This window comes from Podarcis vaucheri, assembly GCF_965113315.1.
Source record: "Podarcis vaucheri genome assembly, chromosome: Z".
In the NCBI taxonomy this organism is placed as follows: Eukaryota; Metazoa; Chordata; class Lepidosauria; order Squamata; family Lacertidae; genus Podarcis; species Podarcis vaucheri.
This window is the reverse complement of record NC_138758.1, coordinates 39,248,146-39,271,637: the sequence shown is the minus strand read 5'-3', so window position 1 is coordinate 39,271,637 and position 23,492 is coordinate 39,248,146. Positions and strand designations below refer to the sequence as shown.

Here is a 23,492-nt window from a genome sequence, read left to right as displayed (position 1 = left end):
TGCTTGGGCTCTCCTCGCTAACTTCCAACGAAGAGTCCTGGAGCCCCTGCACCTCCCTGTCCCGTTGCTCTCCTGGATCCCTGGTGTTACACTCATTCTCTTCCCCTTCTTCCCAGCTGAGTCTCCCTCTAGCGCTAGGACCTTCCCCTGCAGAATCAGAGACCCTCTCCTTCTCCCGTGCCTCTGATGGCAGTTCCCTGACATCCACCTCCCTCCCAGGGCCCCCTTCACTCCCCCTCCGACCCGGGGGCTCTATTGTAGCCTCTTCTCTGGTCGGCGAGCCAAGGAAACCCCGGAATGAGCTGTCCTCCTCATCTGTGGGTGTGAACACCTCTTCCCACCTGCTAAGGTTCCCACCCAAGGAATGACTCTCCCAATCCAATTCTTCTTCTGATTCTGAAAACCCTTCGAAACTCTCTTCCTCCTCTGTGGTGCCGAACTGTTCCTCCCAGAATCGCTCTAAGGGCTTGGGTTTATCTGGGAACCGTCGGTGGAACACTTCCACCATATGCTCGTCGCCAACTGCCTCTGCTGGCACCCACGTGTTTTCCGACCAGGGCTCTCCTTCCCATGCCACCAAGTACTCCACCTGCCGCCCTCGCCACCTGGAATCCACTATCTCTGCGGCCGAGCTCTGGTGTTCCCTCTCTTCTACCTGTGGTTGTGGCAAGACTTCTACCTCCCGCCCCTCGAATTCCCGCCCCTCTCTGTGTGGTGAGAGCAAGGACCTGTGGAACACGGGATGTATTTTCATGTTGTTGGGCAACCTGAGCTTGAACGCCACGGGGTTTATCTGTTGTATAACTTCAAACGGCCCCAGTCTTCTGGGCTGCAACTTCTTGCACCCTCCCTTGAAGGGTAACCCTTGAGTGGACAACCACACGCGATCCCCCACCCTAATGGTTTCCCCTTCCCTTCGGTGTTTATCTGCTTGCTTCTTGTAATTGGCCTTGGCCCTTTCTAGGTTCATCTTGAGCTGTTGATGTAACGCTTCCATTTCTTCCACAAACTGTTCAGCTGCAGGCACACTCCAGCTCTGTTCCTCATTACCTGGGAATGCCCTGGGATGACACCCATAATTGGCTAAGAAGGGGCTCATACCGGTGGACACATGTTCAGCATTATTGTACGCAAATTCTGCTAGTGCTAGTTTCTCTACCCAATCATTCTGCCTCTCGCTAACGTAGCAGCATAAGTATTGCTGGAGTACACTGTTTGCCCTTTCCGCCTACCCATTGGTTTCTGGGTGTCTCGCTGTCGAGAAGCTGACCTCGACTTGCAGTAGGCTCATGAGCTTCCTCGAGAACCGGGAAGTAAATTGTTTTCCGCGGTCAGATAAAACCCTCAAGGGAGCGCCATGCAGCCTGAAAATGTGTTCTACAAACAACCGTGCCGTTTCTTCCGCCGTCACCGCATGTGAGCAGGAGATAAAATGGCACATTTTGGTTAGCAAGTCGACTACTACCATCACTGCTGTTTTTCCCCTCGATTTGGGCAAATCCGTCATGAAATCAATTGACACCACCTCCCAGGGTTTGTTTGGCGTGGGTAAGGGTTCCAGCAAACCTGCTGGCATCATGTGTTCCCCTTTGGCCCTCTGGCAGCGGTCACACCCTCTTACATATTCGTGTACATCTTCCCTCACCCGTGGCCACCAAAATTGTCGGGTCACCAGCATCATGGTTTTGTGTTGCCCAAAGTGCCCCGCTGTGGGGGTGTCATGTAGTTGTTTGAGTACCCTTCTTCTTAAAGCCTCCCCCGGTACGTACATCGCCCCCTGTAGTACAACACCCCTTCCTTCCCCTTGAACCCCTCTGGTGCTCCCCGCCCATCTTGGAGTTCCCTGATTTTTGTTCGTGCAAATTCATCATCCCTAGTGAGTCCTGCCGGTTCTCTTGTGCCCACTAGAGTTCCCCCCCCACACCCATCGGTCCTCAGGTATGACGTGGCGGGTCTCTGGCAGCCCCTCTCCTTCGAAGTACTCCGGTTTACGCGAGAGAGCGTCTGCTCTCATGTTTAGCTCGCCGGGCACATACTGGATTTCGAAGGAAAACTTGGAAAACTCCTGCGCCCAGCGAATCTGTCTCTGGTTGAGCACCCGTGCTGTCCGCCAGTATTCCAATTTCTTATGATCTGTACAGACCTGGATCTTGCGCTGCGCCCCTATCAAAAAATGGCGCCACCGACGAAAGGCGGCGTAAATCGCTAGCAGCTCTCGGTCGTACACGGTGTAGTTTTGTTCCGACTTGCTCAGCTTCCTCGAGAAAAAGGCACACGGTTTCCATTCTTGCTTGCTCAGTCCTGGCTGCAACAGAACCGCCCCAATAGCTCTGTCTGACGCGTCCGTCTCCAACCACAGTGGTTTCTCCAAATCCACATGTAGTAATTGTTCTTCCGACGCGAACGCCTTCTTCAAGCTTTCAAAGGATCGCTGGGCTTCCTCCGTCCACACAAACTTCTTTTTACTACTGAGACAGTCCGTGATTGGGGCTGTCAAGTGTGCAAAGTTCTTGATGAACTTCCTGTAGAAATTGCCAAAACCTAGGAATCTCTGCACATCCTTTCGTGTCTTAGGGGTTTTCCACTCCAATACGGCTTGCACCTTGCTTGGGTCCATGGCTAAGCCTTTGTCAGATAACTTGTACCCCAGGAACTCCACCTCTCGGGCATGAAACTGACATTTCTCTAGCTTGACCCACAACTGGTGTTTCTGCAATCGTTGTAGCACTTCCCTGACATCTCTCACATGTTGCTCCTCATTTTCTGAATATATTAAGACGTTGTCCAGGAATGCTACACAGTTCTTGTAAAGCAGAGACCCCAACACGTGGTGCATGAACGCTTGAAAACAGGCGGAGCCTGACTGTAATCCGAAAGGCATAATGAGATATTCAAAGGCCCCCAAGGGTGTGAACATGGTGGTCTTCCATTCATCTCCCTCTCTCATTCAGATTAAGTTGTAAGCCCCCCTCAGGTCCAGCTTGGTGAAAATCTTTCCCTTCCTCACTCTCGTCAGAATGTCGTCAATTCTGGGCATAGGGAAAGTCACAGGTTCTGACACCAAATTTACCCTTCTGAAGTCAACTACAAGTCTCTGTTTATCAGTGCCCTTTTTGTCCACAAAAAATACTGGACTAACCCCTACTGCCTTTGACTCTCTTATGAACCCTCTCTTTAGGTTCTTGTCGATAAAGTCCCGTAACTCCTTCATCTCCCTGTCTGACATGGCATACAGCTTACCCACCGGCAGCTGCGCCCCAGGGAGCAAATTGATCTGGCAATCGAACGGCCTGTGGGATGGCAGTTTATCTGCCTCCTTCTCACTGAAAACCTCCTTCAGATCAGCATATTGTGGTGGCACCTCCCCTTTACCCTCCACTGCAGTGCTAGCCACTCTGGCTACGCTCATCCTTGGCGTTTCCCCTCCGAAGCAGTGCTGCAGGCAGTAGTCAGACCCAAAGCTGACGGTCCTCTGATGCCACGCCACCACCGGATCATGTTGCGCTAGCCAGCTCATCCCTAATATTATTGGGGGACCCGCTAATGAGGCAACGTGGAAGGCAATTGTCTCTGAGTGCCTAGACACTCTCATTCTCATAGGTGGGGTCTGGTGTGTAACTTCCCCCCCAATCAGTTCCCTCCCATCAATGGTGGCGACTTGCAGAGGTGCATCCAAAGGTAGCAGGTGAAGCTGATGCTCTAAGGCAAAGTCCCTGCTAAAAAAATTGCATAAGCTTCCTGAGTCCAGCATACCCTGAACCTTCACTGGGTGCCCATTAGGGAGTTCTAGTACCACCTCAATGGCAATTGCGGCTCTTGGAGAATCTGGTTTGGGCACATTCATTGGTTGTTAGCTCGGCTGCTGTGCCCGCTAATCGGCAGCCAAGCGTTTCCGTTTCCCTGCTCCGGAGTATGGGGTTCCTCCTCCTGGCCTCCCACGGCCCCCACCATTCCTTGCCAGGCCTTTCTTTGTGGGCAGACTCTGGCAAAATGTCCTGGCCGTTGGCAAAGGAAACATTTCTTGGTCGTTTTTACATCCTTTCCCTCCTTTCTGCGACTCTCGCTGGAGTTTGAAACTTCCTGGGCGCGCGCACCACCTATTTCCATTGGCTCCGCCTGCGGGGAAGGCTGCCTAGGTATTCTAGGAATGCGGTAGTTATGACAACGCTGCTCTCTCCCTTCCCGCCTCTCTTGAGCCCGTGCTTCCTGTCTTGTGCCAATCGCAAGGGCTGCCTTGGTCAGCTGGTTCATAGACTCTGAGCGGGGTGCGCGCGAAAGCTCATCTCTGACCGTTGGTGACAACCCCTCCTCAAATAGCATTTGTATGGGCTCCGAGTCCAGCTGCCACCCCAGGCGATGAACTATCATGGCAAAACGTGACCAATAGTCTCTAACTGACCCTTCTCCCTGCTTACAGTTCAGCAGTTCCCGTTTGGTCACACTCTGTTGCAAATCGCTGCTGAACATCGCGTCCATCGCCTGAAGGAATTTCGGTAGATCCTCCATGGCGTCATTCTGCGTCGCCATAAGCGGTCGAATCCACTCCCTCGCCCCGTCCTGCAAGTGCCCCACAATATAAGCAACTTTGCCTGCATCATTTTCAAAATCGTTTTGCTGCAGCTTCAGGGCATATTCTATTTCTGTTCTAAACGCCCCATACTCTTGAGGCTTTCCCCCAAACTTGTGCACCAGTCCTTCCTTGCTATGGGGGTGGGTTTCCCCTGAGCATCCTGAGACCGTTGTTCGTCCAGCCTCGCCGTCAGGATGGCTATGTGCTCTTCCAGATCGAGGTTTCTCTCCTCCAGCGATTGGCCGCCAGCCGCCCCTCTAGTGGCTCCGAATTCTCCGGTCTTACTCATGATGCTTGTTGCACACGAGCAACTTTCAGTGACAGTCAGATTGCTATAATGGGTTGGGAGTTACTCGTGCGTAATCCTGCTCCGTTTGAGCATTAGATTGCCTGGTTAAACCCTCCGGACTGCACAGCCCATCTCAGCATGGCTGCCCTTAGTCACTCGTAGAATCTGACCGTGGGCGTTTCTTAAAGCATTGCCAACATAAGAGTTGTTTGGCGCCCAATCGTTTCCGCCTCTCACTGCGCGGGAGTCTCCTGCGCAGGGTGGGCGTGGGCAGCAGGGTGCTTGGGCTCTCCTCGCTAACTTCCAACGAAGAGTCCTGGAGCCCCTGCACCTCCCTGTCCCGTTGCTCTCCTGGATCCCTGGTGTTACACTCATTCTCTTCCCCTTCTTCCCGGCTGAGTCTCCCTCTAGCGCTAGGACCTTCCCCTGCAGAATCAGAGACCCTCTCCTTCTCCCGTGCCTCTGATGGCAGTTCCCTGACACTATTGCTTGGCCTCAGAATAATTAGTGTATTATTTTTTCATTTGGGTATCTATGTCTCCATGCGTTTTTTAAATTTAAAATTTCTGCCATTTGAAAAAATGAATATGGTAATCTCCCTTCTTTTGATTTCCCCCCTCTCTCTGTTCTAATTCTATTGAGGTAATGCCTGAGAACCTGAGATCCAGGCATACCCCTGTCACGCAAATATAGTCTTTCACACTTACTCCCATTCCAGTACAAAGGAAAGTATTTACAGCTCCTTGGTCCCTGAGTCAAATCAAATACACCCCTCTGTCTTGTCTGGCTTCATCCCACTATAGGATGGATAGGCATTGTGATTGAGGTGGTTGGATATCACTGGCCATGACTCCTTGGGAAGGCCCTGCAGATGTGTCTGTACATCTCAGGGATTATGGTGGGCTCACTCACCCCTCCCCTTATACCTCACTTCCCTGGGTCCTAAATGCCATTGGAACGGAGAAGACTGATACAATGAGTGATTTGTGATGAATTTCTAAAGTTTTCCCATTGAACCAGTACATAAATACATTTATCAGTGAATCACTCCCAACCCCTTCTTTCCTGCTCTCAAGAGCTGGGACTCATGATTTTACAGCTTTTAGTTGGAATTATATATTGACAAGACACTGGCTTTTTCTGCCATCTATTAATTCCAACTCTGGGGAGTCCAACTCTCCCTCCCACCCTACCCCCAACACTTTTTCTGTCATGCTGGAGGAATATGTTGACCTGACTGATATTTTGGGAAATGGTTTGCCCATTTACCCTCTATACAATTGGAGAACTCTCCATTTATAATACTAAACTTGGCATGAGGGTTCCCAGGGTGGGGCGGCAGACCTTATTGCTGTTTCTATGTTGGGTGCCATTTTGAATCAAGACAGCAGACTGAAATTTCAGTTTGGCATGACTTTGCCCGTTTTGTGGCACATGGTAAACCACAAGTAGAGATATGATTGCAAGATTCAGCTCAGGAGTACTCAAGGTGTGTGTGTGGGGGGGTCTTCATTGATGTTTGGATTTTGGGTGCCATTGTGAATCCTGGACAGTACCTGTGTGTCTGTTATTAGTGTGGGGGGTGTTAGAGGAGAGGTAGTACCTTTGGTGGAGGACACACCATGCTCCTAAGGTGGTAGTTTGTTCTCAGCGAGCCAGCCAGCAAGAAATCATATGGAGTAAGTGAAGTTAACTCTTTATTAGAAGAAAAAAGGCCTGCTTGCTCCCTTCATCAGAGCAAGGAGTTAGACGTGCTCTTGTGAGTGGGTCAGGTCTGAGGCCTTCTTCTGACATTAGAGCTGCTGAGGGATAATAATTACGCTCTCCACAGTCCCAAACATGGTGAGAAACCTACAGCTTGCTTTAGTTCTGCTAAACACTTGCTGGGTGTGAACAGAGAGCCAAAACAAACCTCTGTCTTACCTTTCTGGCTCTGAGCTGGAGGAAGATGATGCAGGTGCAGAGACAGGGAAAGATACCACACCCTTGCATCTTTGTCCTTCATCTTACTCCATCTTCCAGTGGTACAGCAGGCTCTTTGTAGCAAGGGCATGTTCTGGCGACCACAAATTTTGAATTGGCTACCCAGGTTACACTAGCTTTACAAGCTCGTTATAAGACATTGTAGAAATATTAGCAATGCTTCTGTTCACTGATTCCTGGAACTTTCTTGAAATGTAGGCTTCAGCTGCAGTGGCGTAGCGTGGGGGGGTGCCAGGGGTGCCGGTGGCACCGGGCGCAACATTTGGGGGGGCGCACGTTTGGCCGGCCCTCCTCGAGGAAGCAGGAACCCCACTGTCCTCGGACCTCCTACGAAGGCTGGCGGTGGGGCAGAGAGACCTTCTCCCCGCGCCAGCCTTCGGATGGCTGTCCTGAAGACTTGTGGTGGGAGCATGGGGGGTGCAGGGGGTAGCGTGGGGGTGCAGGGGGGCCTGCCGCACCTGGCACAACATCTGTGGGGGGCGCGGAAGAGACTCGAGTGCTAAAATCCACGGGTTAGGGGGCGCAAATTACTTGCCTTGCCCCGGGTGCTGAGAACCCACGCTACGGCACTGTTCAGCTGCAAATATTACTGGAGCAGTGTGTGGGAATGAAACGCACAACACTTGTTCAGTGCAAGAATTAACCTCAAGAGATGATCCCAGAGTTGGATTATTTCCTATGACATGTCATGGGTGTTTAGAGTAAGATGCATCACCAAACCTCTTAAATCCGACATTATTTTTGCATTCAGGTACCTCAAAGTGACTTACACAGTAAAGCAACTGAGGGTGTGAACACAACTGAGGGTGTGAACACACTACATTGTCAAAGCCCCCTTACCACAAAAACCTCTTAAATCCCACATTATTGGCTACACCAGCTCAGTTTCCTCTTCAGCTATTTGTCCGATCTAACCAACATCTGTTAGGATTTGAATGAGTACAAAGAATTTGAACCTGCTGTTTCTGGTAACAGTGATATCATCCCCACAAAAACGGACTGGCAAGCAAAAATGATAGAAGATCTACAGCTTGCCAGAACAACAGGGAGAATAAGAGGAAATTCAATACCAAAAGTTAATCAAGATCGGATAACATTTAAGGAAGATCTTAAAAAGGAGTGGCAACGTTAATCTCCTGACAGACCTAGAATGAATCTTGGAATATGGAGAATGTACATAGTAAAAGTTTATGGATATTAAACGAGAAGGCTAAATAAGAAGAAAGAAATGTGTTTTGCCAGACCAAGTGTAAATAGCACAATGAGAAGATTCGGAAGTTAGCTACCTGCGCCTTCCTCGCCTTCTCTTCCTTCGCTCGATCTCCTCAGACGCGTCCCTTCTTCGCCCGGCGAGCGGAGGCGCCACCTCATTGGCCAGCATCGAGCGAGCGTCACCCGCCCTCCCGCCTCCCTCTCCCAGAAACCAGCTTCCCATTGGCCCAGCCGTGTCCCCCTCCCTTTCCGTCAAACTTAAGAGTCCCGCCGCCAAATTCGCGGCCGCGGCAGCAACAGCTGATCGCTGGCGTCCCCGTGCACGCGTTTCTTCCCTCCGCGTGGAAGTTTGGCCCGTTTGGGGACCGCGAATGCCGCCGGCCGCTTTGGCTTGCTAGTTTCGCTTCCGCAGCCCAGCGCTTGAGCCACGGCCGAGAAGTTGCAGCCGCGCGCTTTGCGGCTCTCGCCTCCCGGCTTGGGCTTAGCCGAGGGGCGCGGGGAGCGAGGGGCCGTCAGGATGTTGGGGGACATGGATGAAGAAGACGAGGCCTTCCAGCTTCCGACGGGAGGGTGAGAATGCGGCGCCTCTCTGCGTGGGGGGACATGCGGGGTGTGCGGGTGTCTTTGGGTCGGCGTGAGGGAGCGGGGCTGTGTGAGGGGACCATAGCTGTGTGGGGGGCTGGGGCTGCATGTGGGGTTGGGGCAGCATGTGGGGTTGGAGCAGCATGTGGGACTAGAGCTGCATGTGGTTCTGGGGCAGCATGTGGGGCTGGGGCAGCATGTGAGGCTAGGGTGGGTTTGGGGCTGCGGCTGTATGTGATTCTGGGGCTGCATGGGGTTCTAGGGCTATATGTGGGGCTGGGGCAGTATGTGGTTCTGGGGTTGAATGTGTTTCTGGGGCTGCATGTGGTTCTGGGGCTGTATGTGGGGCTGCGGCTGCATGTGGGGCTGGGGTGGGTAGGTGCAGGCTTGCGATGTGTGATTCCGAGCACATGCAGAGGGGTTTGTCTGCAAATACGTGCTGTAAGGCGCTGAGAGAGAGGCGAAGTTCAGCTGAGCTAGGCGTCTTTGAGCCAGCAAGGTTCCCTCTCTCTCTCTTTCTTTTTTTCTTTCTCTCTCTCTCTCTCTCTCTCTGCCTCACAGCGTTGCTGGTGAGGATGAAATGGGCGGGGTTTCGGCCAGCTAAGGATGAAATGGGAGGCGCTGGGTTGCATCCGACTAAGCTATGCGTCGGTTACGCCCGCCCATTTCAGTGGACCAACTCTGAGCTGAAACCGAAGTGCCTTGTGTTTTCACTGTTTCTTACATGCTTAGCTTTGGAGCATGCAGTGGCTAAAAATGTTACACTGAGAGAGAGTCACAAAGTGAGCTTCATCTCCAAGTGGGGGTCTGCACCCTGATCTCCCAGGTCACAAGTTGGCATTCTAACTCCTTCCCTAAAGTGGGTGCCAGTAACAGGACTGAATGGAGGTGTTTTGTGGTCTTAAATTCCTTCTACAAAAGGAACCCTAAGAAAGATTTCTAGTGCCCTTTACACTGTGACATTTTAGGTGTTCAAAATAAGGGCACTGCACTACTGCTTTTGGCAACGCTGGCAGTGAGCAAAGGTCAGAGTGACATATAGCCAGTGGGAGTTGTAGTTCAGAAATTTATGGAGAACTGCAGATGCCCCCCAATATTCAAAATATAGTCCGGCCCCCCACAAGGTTTGGGGGACAATGGACTGCCCCCTGCTTAAAAAGTTTGCTGACCCCTGATCTATGTCTTCCCAGAATGTCACTCCCCAGAAGAAGAAGCCAAGCTCACAATCTCTGTTCCGCTCGCTTCTTTTGGGAGCGCTTCAAACATGCATGTTGCCACTTGTGGTTTTTCTCTAGCTGGAATCCTATAAGAACTGCTTAGGGATGATACGGGATAGATTTTCGTATCTCTCACAAGGTCATGCAGCTATTCCAGAGGATTGCTGTTGTGCAAACGCAGAATTGCCTTTGGAGACCTTAGCTGTTTAATTCACCCCCCACTGCCCACGCCTTACTTGGCTGATGCTTCAGGATGGAAAAGAGAGGGGAGGGGTAATGACACGAGAAAACAGCAGCCAACATTGAATGGGTGGGAGCTGGAGAACCGACTGGGGCACTTGAACCCATGGCAAACAGAGTACCTTTGGCAGGCAGTCCACGGGTTTGTTTCATCTGCACCAGCTGTTTGGGGTGTTGTCAGGGATTTAAAATGGGCACTTCACCCCTTGGTATAGCATGAAGTTTGGGGCTAAGTCTAGAAATTTAATGTTTGAAGATACTTGGTCTTAGTGTTTGTTCGTTTGTTTTAATCTGCAAGTTTCTAGCTCTCAGGAGTGCAGGGAAGTGGGCTAGGATGTGGGGTAACTGGTATGTTTCTACTCCTAGAACAACCCTAAGATGAGATACTTCTGAATGTCTGTATGGAAAACCACTTGTGTTCAGCCAGGTTTAGTCCCTCTCCCCACCTTCCTGACAGTGAATTGTCCCATGTGGGGAAGGGTAAACCGCAAGGGCTGGGCTTGTATCTTTCCAAAAATGGATTCCTTTACAATTTTATTTTTGTTTACAGTGGTACCTTGGTTCTCAAACTTAATCAGTTCTGGACGTCTGTTCCAAAACCAAAGTGTTCCAAAACCAAGGTGTGCTTTCCCATAACTAGACTATTATTTTATTTTTATTTTTAATAAAGTTTTTTATTGGGTTTTAACAATAGAAGAAAAAGTACAAGGACAAGGACAAAGAAAAAAAGATATAAAAACACACAATACATTAAACACTAAAATACAAAAATACATAAAAAGAAAAAAACGCATATACAAAAAACACAAAAATTCCCTCTTTCTTATTTTATATCTAAAATTCACATATTTTCCTGACTTCCTCACATCTCCCATTCTTGTATCCCTTTTAAGGGTTGGTTCAGCAAATTCATAGCCCTTAATTTATCTAATTATTGAATCATAGAATCATAGAGTTGGAAGAGACCACAAGGGCCATCGAGTCCAACCCCCTGCCAAGCAGGAAGCACCATCAGAGCACTCCTGACATATGGTTGTCAAGCCTCTGCTTAAAGACCTCCAAAGTAGGAGACTCCACCACACTCCTTGGCAGCAAATTCCACTGTCGAACAGCTCTTACTGTCAGGAAGTTCTTCCTAATGTTTAGGTGGAATCTTCTTTCTTGTAGTTTGGATCCATTGCTCCGTGTCCGCTTCTCCGGAGCAGCAGAAAACAACCTTTCTCCCTCCTCTATGTGACATCCTTTTATATATTTGAACATGGCTATCATATCACCCCTTAACCTCCTCTTCTCCAGGCTAAACATGCCCAGCTCCCTTAGCCGTTCCTCATAAGGCATCGTTTCCAGGCCCTTGACCATTTTGGTTGCCCTCCTCTGGACACGTTCCAGTTTGTCAGTGTCCTTCTTGAATTGTGGTGCCCAGAACTGGACACAGTACTCCAGGTGAGGTCTGACCAGAGCAGAATACAGTGGCACTATTACTTCCTTTGATCTAGATGCTATACTCCTATTGATGCAGCCCAGAATTGCATTGGCTTTTTTAGCTGCCGCGTCACACTGTTGGCTCATGTCAAGTTTGTGGTCAACCAAGACTCCTAGATCCTTTTCACATGTACTGCTCTCAAGCCAGGTGTCACCCATCTTGTATTTGTGCCTCTCATTTTTTTTGCCCAAGTGCAATACTTTACATTTCTCCCTGTTAAAATTCATCTTGTTTGTTTTTGCCCAGTTCTCTAATCTGTCAAGGTCGTTTTGAAGTGTGATCCTGTCCTCTGGGGTGTTAGCCACCCCTCCCAGTTTGGTGTCATCTGCAAATTTGACCAGGATGCCCTTGAGTCCATCATCCAAGTCGTTGATAAAGATGTTGAATAAGACAGGGCCCAAGACAGAACCCTGTGGCACCCCACTAGTCACTCTTCTCCAGGATGAAGAGGAACCATTGATGAGCACCCTTTGGGTTCGGTCAGTCAGCCAGTTACAAATCCACTGAGTGGTAGCATAGTCAAGACCGCATTTTACCAGCTTCTTTACAAGAATATCATGGGGCACCTTGTCAAATGCCTTGCTGAAATCAAGGTAGGCTACATCCACTGCGTTCCCTTCATCTACCAGGCTTGTAATTCTGTCAAAAAATGAGATCAGGTTAGTCTGACATGACTTATTTTTCAGAAATCCATGCTGACTATTGCTGATCACAGCATTCCTTTCTAGGTGCTCACAGACTGTTTGCTTAATGATCTGCTCCAGAATCTTCCCTGCTATTGATGTCAGACTGACTGGGCGGTAATTATTTGGGTCCTCTCTTTTCCCCTTTTTGAAAATAGGGACAACATTTGCCCTCCTCCAGTCTGCCGGGACTTCGCCTGTTCTCCAGGAATTCTCAAAGATGACTGCCAGTGGTTCTGAGATCACATCTGCCAGTTCTTTTAATACTCTTGGATGCAGTTCATCTGGCCCTGGAGACTTGAATACATCTAAACTAGCCAAATATTCTTGTACTATCTCCTTAGTTATTCTGGGCTGTGTTTCCTTTGCTGAATCATTTGCTCCAAATTCTTCAGGTCGGGCATTGTTTTCTTTATCGGAGAAGACTGAGGCAAAGAAGGCATTGAGTAGTTCAGCCCTTTCTGTGTCCCCTGTTTGCATTTCACCATCTTCTCCTCTGAGTGACCCCATTGTTTCTTTGTTCTTCCTTTTGCTACGAACATACCCATAAAAGCCTTTTTTGTGGTTTTTTACCTCTCTAGCAAGCCTGAGTTCATTCTGTGCTTTAGCTTTTCTGACTTTGTGTCTACACGTGCTGGCTATTTGTTTGAATTCCTCTTTGGTGGTTTCCCCCCTTTTCCATTTTTTGTACACATCCTTTTTTAATCTTAATTCAGTTAAAAGTTCTTTAGATAGCCACCCTGGCTTCTTTAGGCACCTTCCATGTTTCCGTCTCATTGGTATTGCCTGACGTTGTGCTTTTAGTATCTCCCTCTTAACAAACTCCCAGCCATCATGAACTCCCTTTCCTTTTAGTATTGTTGTCCATGGGATCTCACCCAGCACTTCCCTAAGTTTTATGAAGTCGGCTTTCTTAAAGTCAAGAAATTGAGTCCTAGTATGCTTGGCTGCTCCTTTCCGCTGTATAGTAAACTTCAGAAGAGCATGATCACTCGCGCCTAATGATCCTTCCACTTCTACCCCACTAACCAGGTCATCAACATGATTTCAATGTCATCAACATTCAGAAATTTTACAGTATTTCTGCAAATATATCTTAAATTTCCCCCAATCTTCTTCCACTTGCTCTTCTCCCTGGTCTCGGATTCTGCCAGTCATCTCCGCCATCTCCATGTAATCAATTAGTTGCATCTGCCAGTCTTCCACGGTGGGTAGATCTTCTGTCTTCCAATGTTTTGCTATAAGGATTCTTGCTGCTGCTGTAGCGTACATAAAGAAAGTTCTATCCTTCTTTAACACCGATTGGTCGACTATACCCAGGAGAAAGGCCTCTGGTTTCTTCAAGAAGGTATATTTAAATACCCTTTTCAGTTCATTATATATCATTTCCCAGAAGGCTTTAATCCTCGGGCATGTCCACCAAAGGTGAAAGAATGTACCTTCAATCTCTTTGCATTTCCAACATCTGTTATCGGGCAAATGATATATCTTTGCAAGCTTGACTGGGGTCATGTACCACCTATACATCATTTTCATAATATTCTCTCTTAAGGCATTACATGCCGTAAATTTAATCCCAGTGGTCCACAACTTCTCCCAGTCAGCAAACATAATATTATGGCCTATGTCTTGTGCCCACTTTATCATTGCCGATTTTACTGTTTCTTCCTCAGTATTCCATTTCAACAGCAGATTGTACATTCTTGAAAGTATCTTTACATTGGGTTCTAACAATTCTGTTTCTAACTTTGATTTTTCCACCTGGAAACCAATTTTTTTATCCAAGTTATAAACCTCTCTTATTTGAAAGTAATGTAGCCAGTCCCGCACCTTCTCCTTAAGCTTGTCATAACTCTGCAATTTCAGTTTGTCACCATCTTGTTCTAAAATTTCCCAGTATTTTGGCCATTTGGCTTCCATGTTAAGTTTTTTCAAGGCTTTCGCCTCCATAGGTGATAGCCACCTTGGAGTTTTATTCTCCAAAAAGTCTTTATACCTTATCCAGACATTAAACAGTGCTTTTCTGACAATATGGTTTTTAAATCCTTATGCGCTTTTACCTTGCCGTACCAAAGATATGCATGCCACCCAAATACATTGTCATTCCCTTCAAGATCCAAAACATCTGTATTCTCCATAAGTAGCCATTCTTTCAGCCAGCAGAAAGCTGCTGCCTCATAATAAAGTTTTAAATCTGGCAGGGCAAACCTCCCTCTGTCTTTATAGCATCAGTGAGAATTTTAAATTTTATTCTGGGCTTTTTGCCCTGCCAGACAAATCTAGATATGTCTCTTTGCCACTTCTTGAAACAGTCCATCTTATCAACGATTTGCAATGATTGGAATAAAAATAACATCCTGGGCAATACATTCATCTTAATAACACCAATTCGACCCAGCAAAGAAAGCTTCAAGTTCGTCCAAATTTCTAAGTCTTTTTTCACCTCTGACCAGCATTTTTCATAATTGTCTTTAAAAAGATTTACATTCTTAGATGACCCCCCCAAGTATTTTACCTTCTTTACTATTGTTAAATCTGTCTCATTCTGAAACCTTTCTCTTTCTATCGGTGTCAAATTTTTCTCCAAAACCTTAGTTTTCAATTTATTCAGTTTAAAACCTGCCACTTGGCCAAATTCCTGGATTACTTCTAAGGCCCTCTTAGTACTAGGTATCGGCTCCTGTAATGTCATAACAAGATCATCTGCAAAAGCTTTAAGTTTGTATTGTTTAGCTCCAACCTGGATACCCTGGATCAACTGGTCCCTTCTAATCATGTTTAGGAGAACCTCCAGGACTGAAATAAAAAGCAATGGGGAAATTGGGCAACCTTGTCGTGTCCCTTTCTCTATTTTAAACTCTTCAGTAACCATGTTATTAACTATCAATTTGGCTTTTTGTTCAGAGTATATCGCACCTATACCATTTCCAAAATTCTGTCCAACCCCCATCCCCTGAAGATTTTTCTTCATAAAACTCCAAGAAATGTTGTCAAAGGCTTTCTCCGCATCTACAAAAATCAAAATTGCTTTAGTATTGATGTTCAACTGCAACTTTTCTAGAATATTAATAATATTCCTCGTGTTGTCCGATAAGTGTCTTCCAGGGAGAAAGCCAGCCTGGTCTTTATGTATTATCTCTGCCAAAACTTTTTTCAATCTTCTAGCCAAAATATCAGCAAAAATTTTGTAATCCACATTAAGCAGGGATATGGGGCGGTTGTTCTTAAGTTGTGTCTTCTCAGACTCAGTTTTCAGTATAAGTGTGATGTAGGCTTCTTTCCACGTCTCAGGTGCCTTTTTCCCTTCCATAATTTCATTGCAAACCTCCTTCAAAGGTTGAATTAGTTCTATACAGTGGAAAGTTCTATACAGTGGTGCCTCGCAAGACGAAATTAATTCGTTCCGCAAGTCTCTTCGTCTTGCGAGTTTTTTGTCTTGCGAAGCATGGTTTCCCATAGGAATGCATTGAAAATCAATTAATGTGTTCCTATGGAGACTGCCTTCAGACCAGACTGTCCCCGGACCTCTTCTGAAGGCAGGCCGGGGGAGAACGGCAAGCTCCGGGGACAGAGGTGAAGGGGCAGCGCTCCTTCGCCTCTTTCCTCGAACCTCTTCTGTAGGTAGGCGGGGGGAGAACGGCTTTTCCCCGAGTGCTTCTAAAGGCGGGCGGTGGTGAGGGAATCCCTTGGACCCCCGCCAGACTTCAAAAGAGCTTCGGGAAGTCTGGCGGGGGGCCAAGGGATTCCCTCACCGCCGCCCGCATTTAGAAGCGCTCTGGGCAAAGCAGCGAAGTGCGCTGCTTTCCCCGAGCGCTTCTAAATGCGTTTCGCTTCCCCGCTGTCCCATTGATTTCCCTATGGGCTTTCGTCTTACCTTGTTCTTTCTTCCCTCTTTATTCCCTCTGCCAAGTCTGAAAGCTGTCACTATCTTGAAATCTTTCTCTGGATTAAGGCCCCAAAAGTCTTCGAATTCCTGCGAAAGGAATTCACTCAAATTCCCTTCTTCCGATTCCGGAACCGCCCTGATCCTCAAATTGGCCTGTTTATCTTTCAATTCCAGTAGGGACAGTTGTGCCTTGTGTTCTTCTATTTGCTTGTTAATTGGTTGCAATTTTCCTTCTACCACCAGCACCTTTTCTCTAGCTTCCTCAGCAATTTTCTTTGTCAATTTGGATTCCTGAACCAGTCTGTCGATTGCTTGTGTATTGGAGCTAATAGTTGTGGTATTTAAATCAATTTTAGCTGATAGTTTTTCCAAAGCTCCAAATATTTTGTCTAATGATGCGGTTAAATTCTCTTCAGCAGCTGTGCTTTTTACAGCAGTCTGTCCTGTGTCCTCTTTTTCTGTGACAGGAGGTACTACTATTGATTGTCTTCGTTGCTGTTGTCTGGTTTTAATTCTTGTTGGCTGGGGCTTATCCTGATCCATTGCTTTGTTGTTCAAGGTCGCTTGCGCAGTTCAAATTCCTTTCCTATGGGAAAGTTTCCAGACCTTGTAATGGAAAATCCCCAGCTATGTTCTTAGTCTCCTCTAGGGGAGCACCTTATCAACAATGTTGCTTTCAAAACAATTTTCCAAAGGCAGTCCTGTCCTACTTTCACTTTTCAATAACAGGCAACAGTTACAGAGAGTTCTTCCAATTCCAACTATTTCAGAAAGTCCTTTCCAATTCAGAAACAGAGTAATCTCAAACAGTTACTAATCTTTATAAACGGTGCAACACTTTATTATTGTCTCTGGCAGTCCAATATCAGGGATTAGGCAGTGGTCTTCTTTCTTTTCCCCCTCTTTTCAATCTCAAGTCCAAAAAATTCCCCTCTCCCCCTCACTCGGGGGGGGGGGGGTTCTTACATCAGACATTGAAATCCGAGTCTTTTCAATTTGGTTTCTATGGCTCTAGCTTTGAAAGTCTTTGCTTTGTTTCTATCTACAGGAGCGGAAGATGGACTTCCTTTTTGCGTCTTTCCTGCTTCAGTGCCAAGTTCAAAGTCTTTTTTCCCAATCAAAGGTAGTCCAATCCTTTGATCACTTAATTTAAAAGTCTTACTCACGGGTTGTAGTTTGTAATCCGAATTTCAAAGGAAAGAGTACAGCGCTCTCCGGCAACAGCTGTGCGGCTTCACTCCACGGAAGTAGCGATCGACCCTCAGCGCCGCGCTACCCCCGCTCGGCTCCGGAGCCCCTCGTGGTGTTCCCTCGCTAAATGGGGGAGCGCTTCTGGCGCCCGCCGGGTCCCACGGCCGCAGGCTTCTCCCGCCTGCGTTTTTTTTGGGTCTCTACTGCGCCGTAGCGGTGAGACCCCCAAATTCCACGGAGCTTCTCCTCCCGTTCAGAAGGAGACCGCCATTGCCGTTGGCGCCGCCTCCGGAAGTCCTCCCCATAACTAGACTATTAAAAACTGGCAGTGATTTACCCATTGCCATTGGAGGGACAATGGTGTGTGATGGGGGAGTTCCAGAGGGGGAGGGGGGATGGAAAGGAAGGCGACTAGTCTGGACAACAGCCACACGAGAAATATGTAAAATAACTAAGCAAGTATTAGACATCACCCCAGAATTGGCCCTACTAAACATCTTCCAAGAAAGCAATGCCCATTTACACCACAAAGAACTCATAACCCACCTATTTTCAGCAGCCAGAAACACAATAACCAGACACTGGAGAGGCCTGTCAGGAGTAAGCATGGACCAATGGTACCAAATAGTATGGGAAACAGCCGTACTAGAAAAATTAACCAATAAACTGAAACTGACACGGGGACAAACAGAAGAAGACACCTTTACCCCGGTATGGCTCTCCTTTATCACGTACACAGCCCAACAAGACAATGACAATAATCCACCAACAGCATATAAATCAATATGACTAACCTGATCCAAAACACCCACCCATCCCACTCACATACAAAAACAAAGATCACCACAGCCAATCACAAGCAAACAACCACACCCTAGGCCAACCCCAACCTCTCTCACCACCAAAGGAACACAAGTGAACAGCACAAGAAACATTGACACCAAACCCTACATACATTAAGCATAATAGAAACATCGCCACCTGACCACACCCCCACCCATCTTCCCCCCCTCCACCCTTTTTTTTTCTCCCCCTAATGTCTCAACAAATGAAACGGATTTGTAAAAATCTTACATGGAAAAAATACGAGAGACATTACACATACTTCTGTAAAACAAGAAAATCTTTAATTAAAAAAATAATAAAAAATAAGGGAAGCCCAGGTCAGGCAACAAGCGAGCGAGCATTGGAAGTGTGGCACTCAAAACGAAAATCCCCCCCCACACACGAAGTACGTCCAGATGCCAAAAAAAGTTTGAAAACCTGAACACTCGTTTCCGGGTTTGAAGCATTCGGGTTCCAAGTAGTTTGTGAACTAAGCTGTTCAAAAACCAAGGTACCACTTACTAGGTTCTATAAAAGCTTGGGCGCAATAATTGGGCAACGGCCTTTTCAGTTTTAGAGACTTTGTAGTTTAGACAAAAAGAAGCAAGTAAGAGGTAATATGATAGAAATTTATCAAATTAGGCATGGCATGGAGAAAGTGGATAGGGAACAGTTTCTCTCCCTCTTGTGAACATCCGATGAAGCTGAATGTTGGAAGACCTTCAGGAAAGGCAAAAGAAAGTACTTTCTCACCCCATGCACAGTTAAACTACAGAACTCTCGCGCAGGAGGCAGGAATGGCCACCAACTTGGGTGACTTTAAAAGAGGATTAGAAAAATTCAGGGAGGAGAAATCTAGCGATGTTTAGTCACTGTGGCTGTGCTCACCAAGTTGGCGGCAGCAGAGCTTCTGAACAACTGTTGCTGGAGACCACAGTAGGGGAGAGGCCTCTTGTGTTTGGGTTCTGTTGGCTACTGTAAGAAGAGAATGCTGGACTCGCTGGGCCTTTGGCCAGACCCTGCAGGCTTTTCTTTTGTTCTGAAGAGAGGTTACAGAAACTTGATAGGAAAAAGAAGGGGGTATCTCCAACTAAGTTCTGCTTAGAGAAGACCCACAATGCGTCTACTCCTTTAGTTGTGTGCATTAATTTCTTACAACAGCTCTTCCAGGCTGGTTACCCCAAGAGAGACTGGGCAAAGCTCCCCTCGGCAAGCATTATGACCTAGTGGGGTGGCCAACATCCTAATTCCTGACAGGATTCTAGTTTTTGAATCCATTACCCTCTGGTCTTTGGGGAAGGCTGCAACAAAATCGCCAACCTGCAGTGAAACATGAGCATCTTTGTGCTTGCAGATACATGTCTTGTTCTGTTCCCATCTACTTGCCTCTCTCTGTGAATGAAGTGAATGGTTACTTTTCTCTCTGCCCAGGACCAGGCTGGCCTCTCTCTTTGGACAGGATCAGACAGCTACAGAATCTGGAAATGTGCTGTTCCAATACATGCCACACAAGCAGCCTAAAAAAGGTCATCCAGCTACCGGTAAGTAAACTGTTCACAATGCCTAGGAACATAAGGCGAGCCCTTGTGGACCATCTAGTCCAACCTTTGGTTCTGAAGCCCCACAGAATCAACTGGGTTGGTCAACTCCCGAGTAGCGCTGGGGAGAGACCCCTGACCTGGGCCCCAGAAAGGTGCTGGTGGTCTGTATTCACCACACTGGGGTAGATGGACCCAGTGGTTTGACGCCATACAAGGCAACTTCCTGTTTTTCATTAATCTGAGCAACTGGCTTGGTCCCAAGACAAGGGAGCTAACTTGGCCTGATGTTTGCAAGCAATGTTCTATAACAGAGCACTTACCCTTCTCATGTGCTGCTCCAGCTGCAGGTCTGTCTACCGAGAAGCATCCTCCTGCAGCTGCTGCACCCACTGATGCTCCTGCGCCCACTGCAGCAGTGCAGTCAGTTTTCTTCGCTACAGTTGTTCATGCATATTTGTTGTGAGTACTACAGCAGAGGGGATGAGCTGCAGTGTGTTCTTGCTACCCAAGTCCTGTGCTCACATCTTTTGCAATCATCTCTCCATCTTGCCTGGCTTCTTCGGAAAGAGGTGGAACTGAACAACCGTGGGGGGTGGTCAACTGGGGCAAATGGGATTTTTTTTTTACAACGAATCAGGCTGTGGATATCATTGACTCTGGCTCTATGTGCTGTTGATTTCCTTGCCTTATGCCACACCAGTGAAAGCAGGTCCAGTAGGAAGGTACCCCCCTCATTCTGCCTCCAGCTGGCTCCCACCTGCCTGCCTTCTTACGTCCAACCGATCCAGAGGGCAGGACTTCCTGTCAGCTTCCTCTTCCCCCTCAGTCTCCATGCTGCCATGGTAGAGCACAGCAGGGAGGAGGATGGAGACAGCCCTAGACTTAGCTGGCCCTTCTTGTCGTTGGCTCTGGTGCCACCTAGAGTTGGGCTCCCTGCATTCACCCCATTGAGGCACCAGCCGACACTGAACTGAAATGAGGATAGAGACCTCCTGGGATGGGGAGCTTGTGGGCTGATAAAATGTTGCTGGACTGCTACCACCCACCCCCCACATTGCCCCTCACCGTTGGCCAGATGGCCTGGGCTGATGGGAGTCACACAACCCCTGGGAAGTCTATGTAAAAAGCTGCTTAATATAACCCATGGGGTTGGCATGGTGGCAACAATTGTGGGAAGCTAAGAGGTGTTCTCTTCTCATTCCAGTACCAATGGGAAATATGTGAAACATGGCAAGTACGGAGCAGCTGTAGTGGGCAGCAATGCAACCAAGGAGGTAAGAGGAGGAGGTGTGGTGTCTTGAAGTAGCCTGGCTTTCTGCCAACCTGCTGTCCTCCAGATGTTTGGGACTACAGCTGCTGTTGGTCCTAAACATCTGGAGGATACAGGGTTGATGTAGGTTGGGCTAAGGAAATGCTTCCCTTTGTCTGAATCCTGGTTTCCTGATGGTGTCTTACTCTGGAAAAAGCAAAGGTGCTGTTTTGGCTCCTGTCTCTTTCTGCCTCATCAGCTCACAAGGGTTATAGCTCCCATTTTTCTTATTCTGACCTCACTTCTCTACAAAAAGTATTCTCAGCAGGGAAGGGGCTGTCACTCAGCAACACAGCATCCACTTTGCAGACAGAAGCTCCCAAATCCAATCGCTAGCTCCTCTGGGTAGGGCTGGGGACACTGCTGCCAGTCAGAGTAGGCAGTCCTGAGCTAGAGAGACCAGTGGTTTGATTCAGTCCAAGGCCCTGTGCTCTTATGTAACTAGAACCATGTGGATTAGAATCTTGACAAAAGAAGGGCCATGGGGATATTGTGTGCAGAGTGGATAAAAGAATGTGAGACAGTAACTTTGTCGTGGCTTGAAAAATCAATAAATGTTCCCACCACACTCAAAAAAGGAAGGAGGTTTCAGCAACTTATGTTGGAAAAGGGATTCAGTTTTTCCAGCCTCTGTCCTTTCAGCTCGGTCAGCCAGCTCTTCAGTGGTTTGTTCTGCCCCACTTTGCTATGAAAGGATTCACAGGTGTTTTACAAGCAACGGATAAAATATGTCAGGAAACATATGCATTTATTCCAGGAAGACTCTGGTATGATTGCCTTGTCCCACTCCCCTGTTGCAGGTGAGGGTGGTGGGGACAGGATAAAACACTGGGCTGTCATTCCCGTTTAGCTGATTGGGCGGAAAAGGACAGATCTCACCCCTTGATTTCTCCAGGTGTAGGGAGCCTTTGGTCCTCCAGATGTCACTGAACGACAGCCCCCATCACCCCTCTCCACTGGGCATGCTGGCAAGAGCCAATGGGTGTTGCAGCTCAGCACCAAAGGCTCCCCACGCCTGCTCCATTGTAACGAAGTCACTCCACATGTAACGAAGCCAGGCACCTGCAGCCAAAGCAATTCCTACGATGAACACCTCTGATGTATTTGTATGTTAATGTGTCATTTGGCTGTTGGGGTGCTGTGGAAATGCTACCTGGTATAAGAGCAGCTCCAGGTGCTTTTGAAAAGAGCCAGCCCCGTAGTTTTTGATTCCTCACTTTTGCTCTTGTTTTCTTCTGTCCTTCCGTCTCTTGTGGAATCCAGTACAAAGTGCTTCTTTATATCAGCCAGCTGCAGCAGATTGCGACCGCCAGCATCCATGCTTGCTTTGTATTCACGGTAAGCTTTGACGTTAAGACCTTCAAGGACCATGGCATAGGCTGAAGCTAAGCAGAATTCTTTGGTGGTTGGAAATGCACATTGCATATGAGGTCTCAGCTGTGGTCAATTAATTTCAGTGGGTCTGCTTTGAGTAGGGCTAATGCTTGTTGCAACCCATTAGATTTGAGTAGTGTTAGATCCAAGGGGCCCCTCTATGGTTAAAATGCTTACCTAGAGGTAACAAAGTAAAGTAGATGACATTCTGCCCTCTGTCCTACTGTAGCTTACATCCCTTGGGGTAGCCCTCCACCCCAAAATCCTATAGCATTTTTCCATTTCTAAACATGACACACTACATATGTTGATGTTTGTGTGTGTGTGCTCAGAGTAGACTCACTGAAATTAATGCACCAAATTCATCATGTCCATCAATTTTCATGGGTCTGCTCTGAGTAGGGCTAACATTGGGACACAACCCAAAGTCTTTAGCAAGACCCATTAGGAAGAAAGTTGCTTTGAGCATAGGCTGTCTTCTGCTCAGAATGCCACTTTCTCTTTTCTCTTTCTGCAGGTGCATCCCAACAACTACTGCACATTTTATGATGATCAGAGGCAGATTTGGTCCATCATGTTTGAATCAGAAATGGCGGCTGTGGACTTCAGCAAGCAGGTGCCAGAGGCGTGCATTGCATTGTGGGGTGGGGGGTGACTGTCCTGCAGACACTGAACTAGTGTTTGCAAGAGCTCAGCTCTCTTGCATCAGTCACCAGAAGCTTTCTCTGCCAACTACTAAGAAGTATCCAGGGAGGGCAAGGAATGGTGGTGTAGCCAGTTGGGGCCTTTTCAGGCCCCTGGGGTCTTCAGCCAGTGCTGCGCTGGGCCAGATTGCATAGGTGTGGATGACAATGCAGGCTAATAACACAAATGGCTTGGTTCTTCCTCCTTGCAGCTGTGCATTGCCAAGTATAACAGCAGCCGTTCTCCTGGCTCTGTGCTGTGCCAGGATCTTGTTCTCGGAGACGGCCAAGGTGTGGCGACTGGAGATGTCCTGGAGATCACTTTTACAGGCTGGCTGTTCCAGAACGGTAGTCTGGGACAGGTGAGACCTGGCAGAGGGGGCGGCTGGGGATGATGGGGGTTGAAGTCTCTAGCAGCACTGCA

The 23,492-nt window shown here is 47.9% G+C and overlaps 1 protein-coding gene across 1 annotated transcript in view; it reads left to right on the top strand.

The window, feature by feature from the left end:
• The first annotated feature begins 8,360 nt into the window (after nt 1-8,360).
• The window catches only part of LOC309523886 (uncharacterized protein), a 37,084-nt gene continuing 21,952 nt past the window's right edge, over nt 8,361-23,492 (top strand). The window contains exons 1-7 of the mRNA XM_082208111.1: nt 8,361-8,624; nt 19,593-19,702; nt 20,044-20,161; nt 20,907-20,976; nt 22,275-22,349; nt 22,903-23,001; nt 23,281-23,430. Of these exons, the coding sequence (XP_082064237.1) occupies nt 8,572-8,624; nt 19,593-19,702; nt 20,044-20,161; nt 20,907-20,976; nt 22,275-22,349; nt 22,903-23,001; nt 23,281-23,430 (675 nt within the window). The 5' untranslated portion in view covers nt 8,361-8,571. The remainder of the gene's footprint in view (nt 8,625-19,592; nt 19,703-20,043; nt 20,162-20,906; nt 20,977-22,274; nt 22,350-22,902; nt 23,002-23,280; nt 23,431-23,492) is intronic.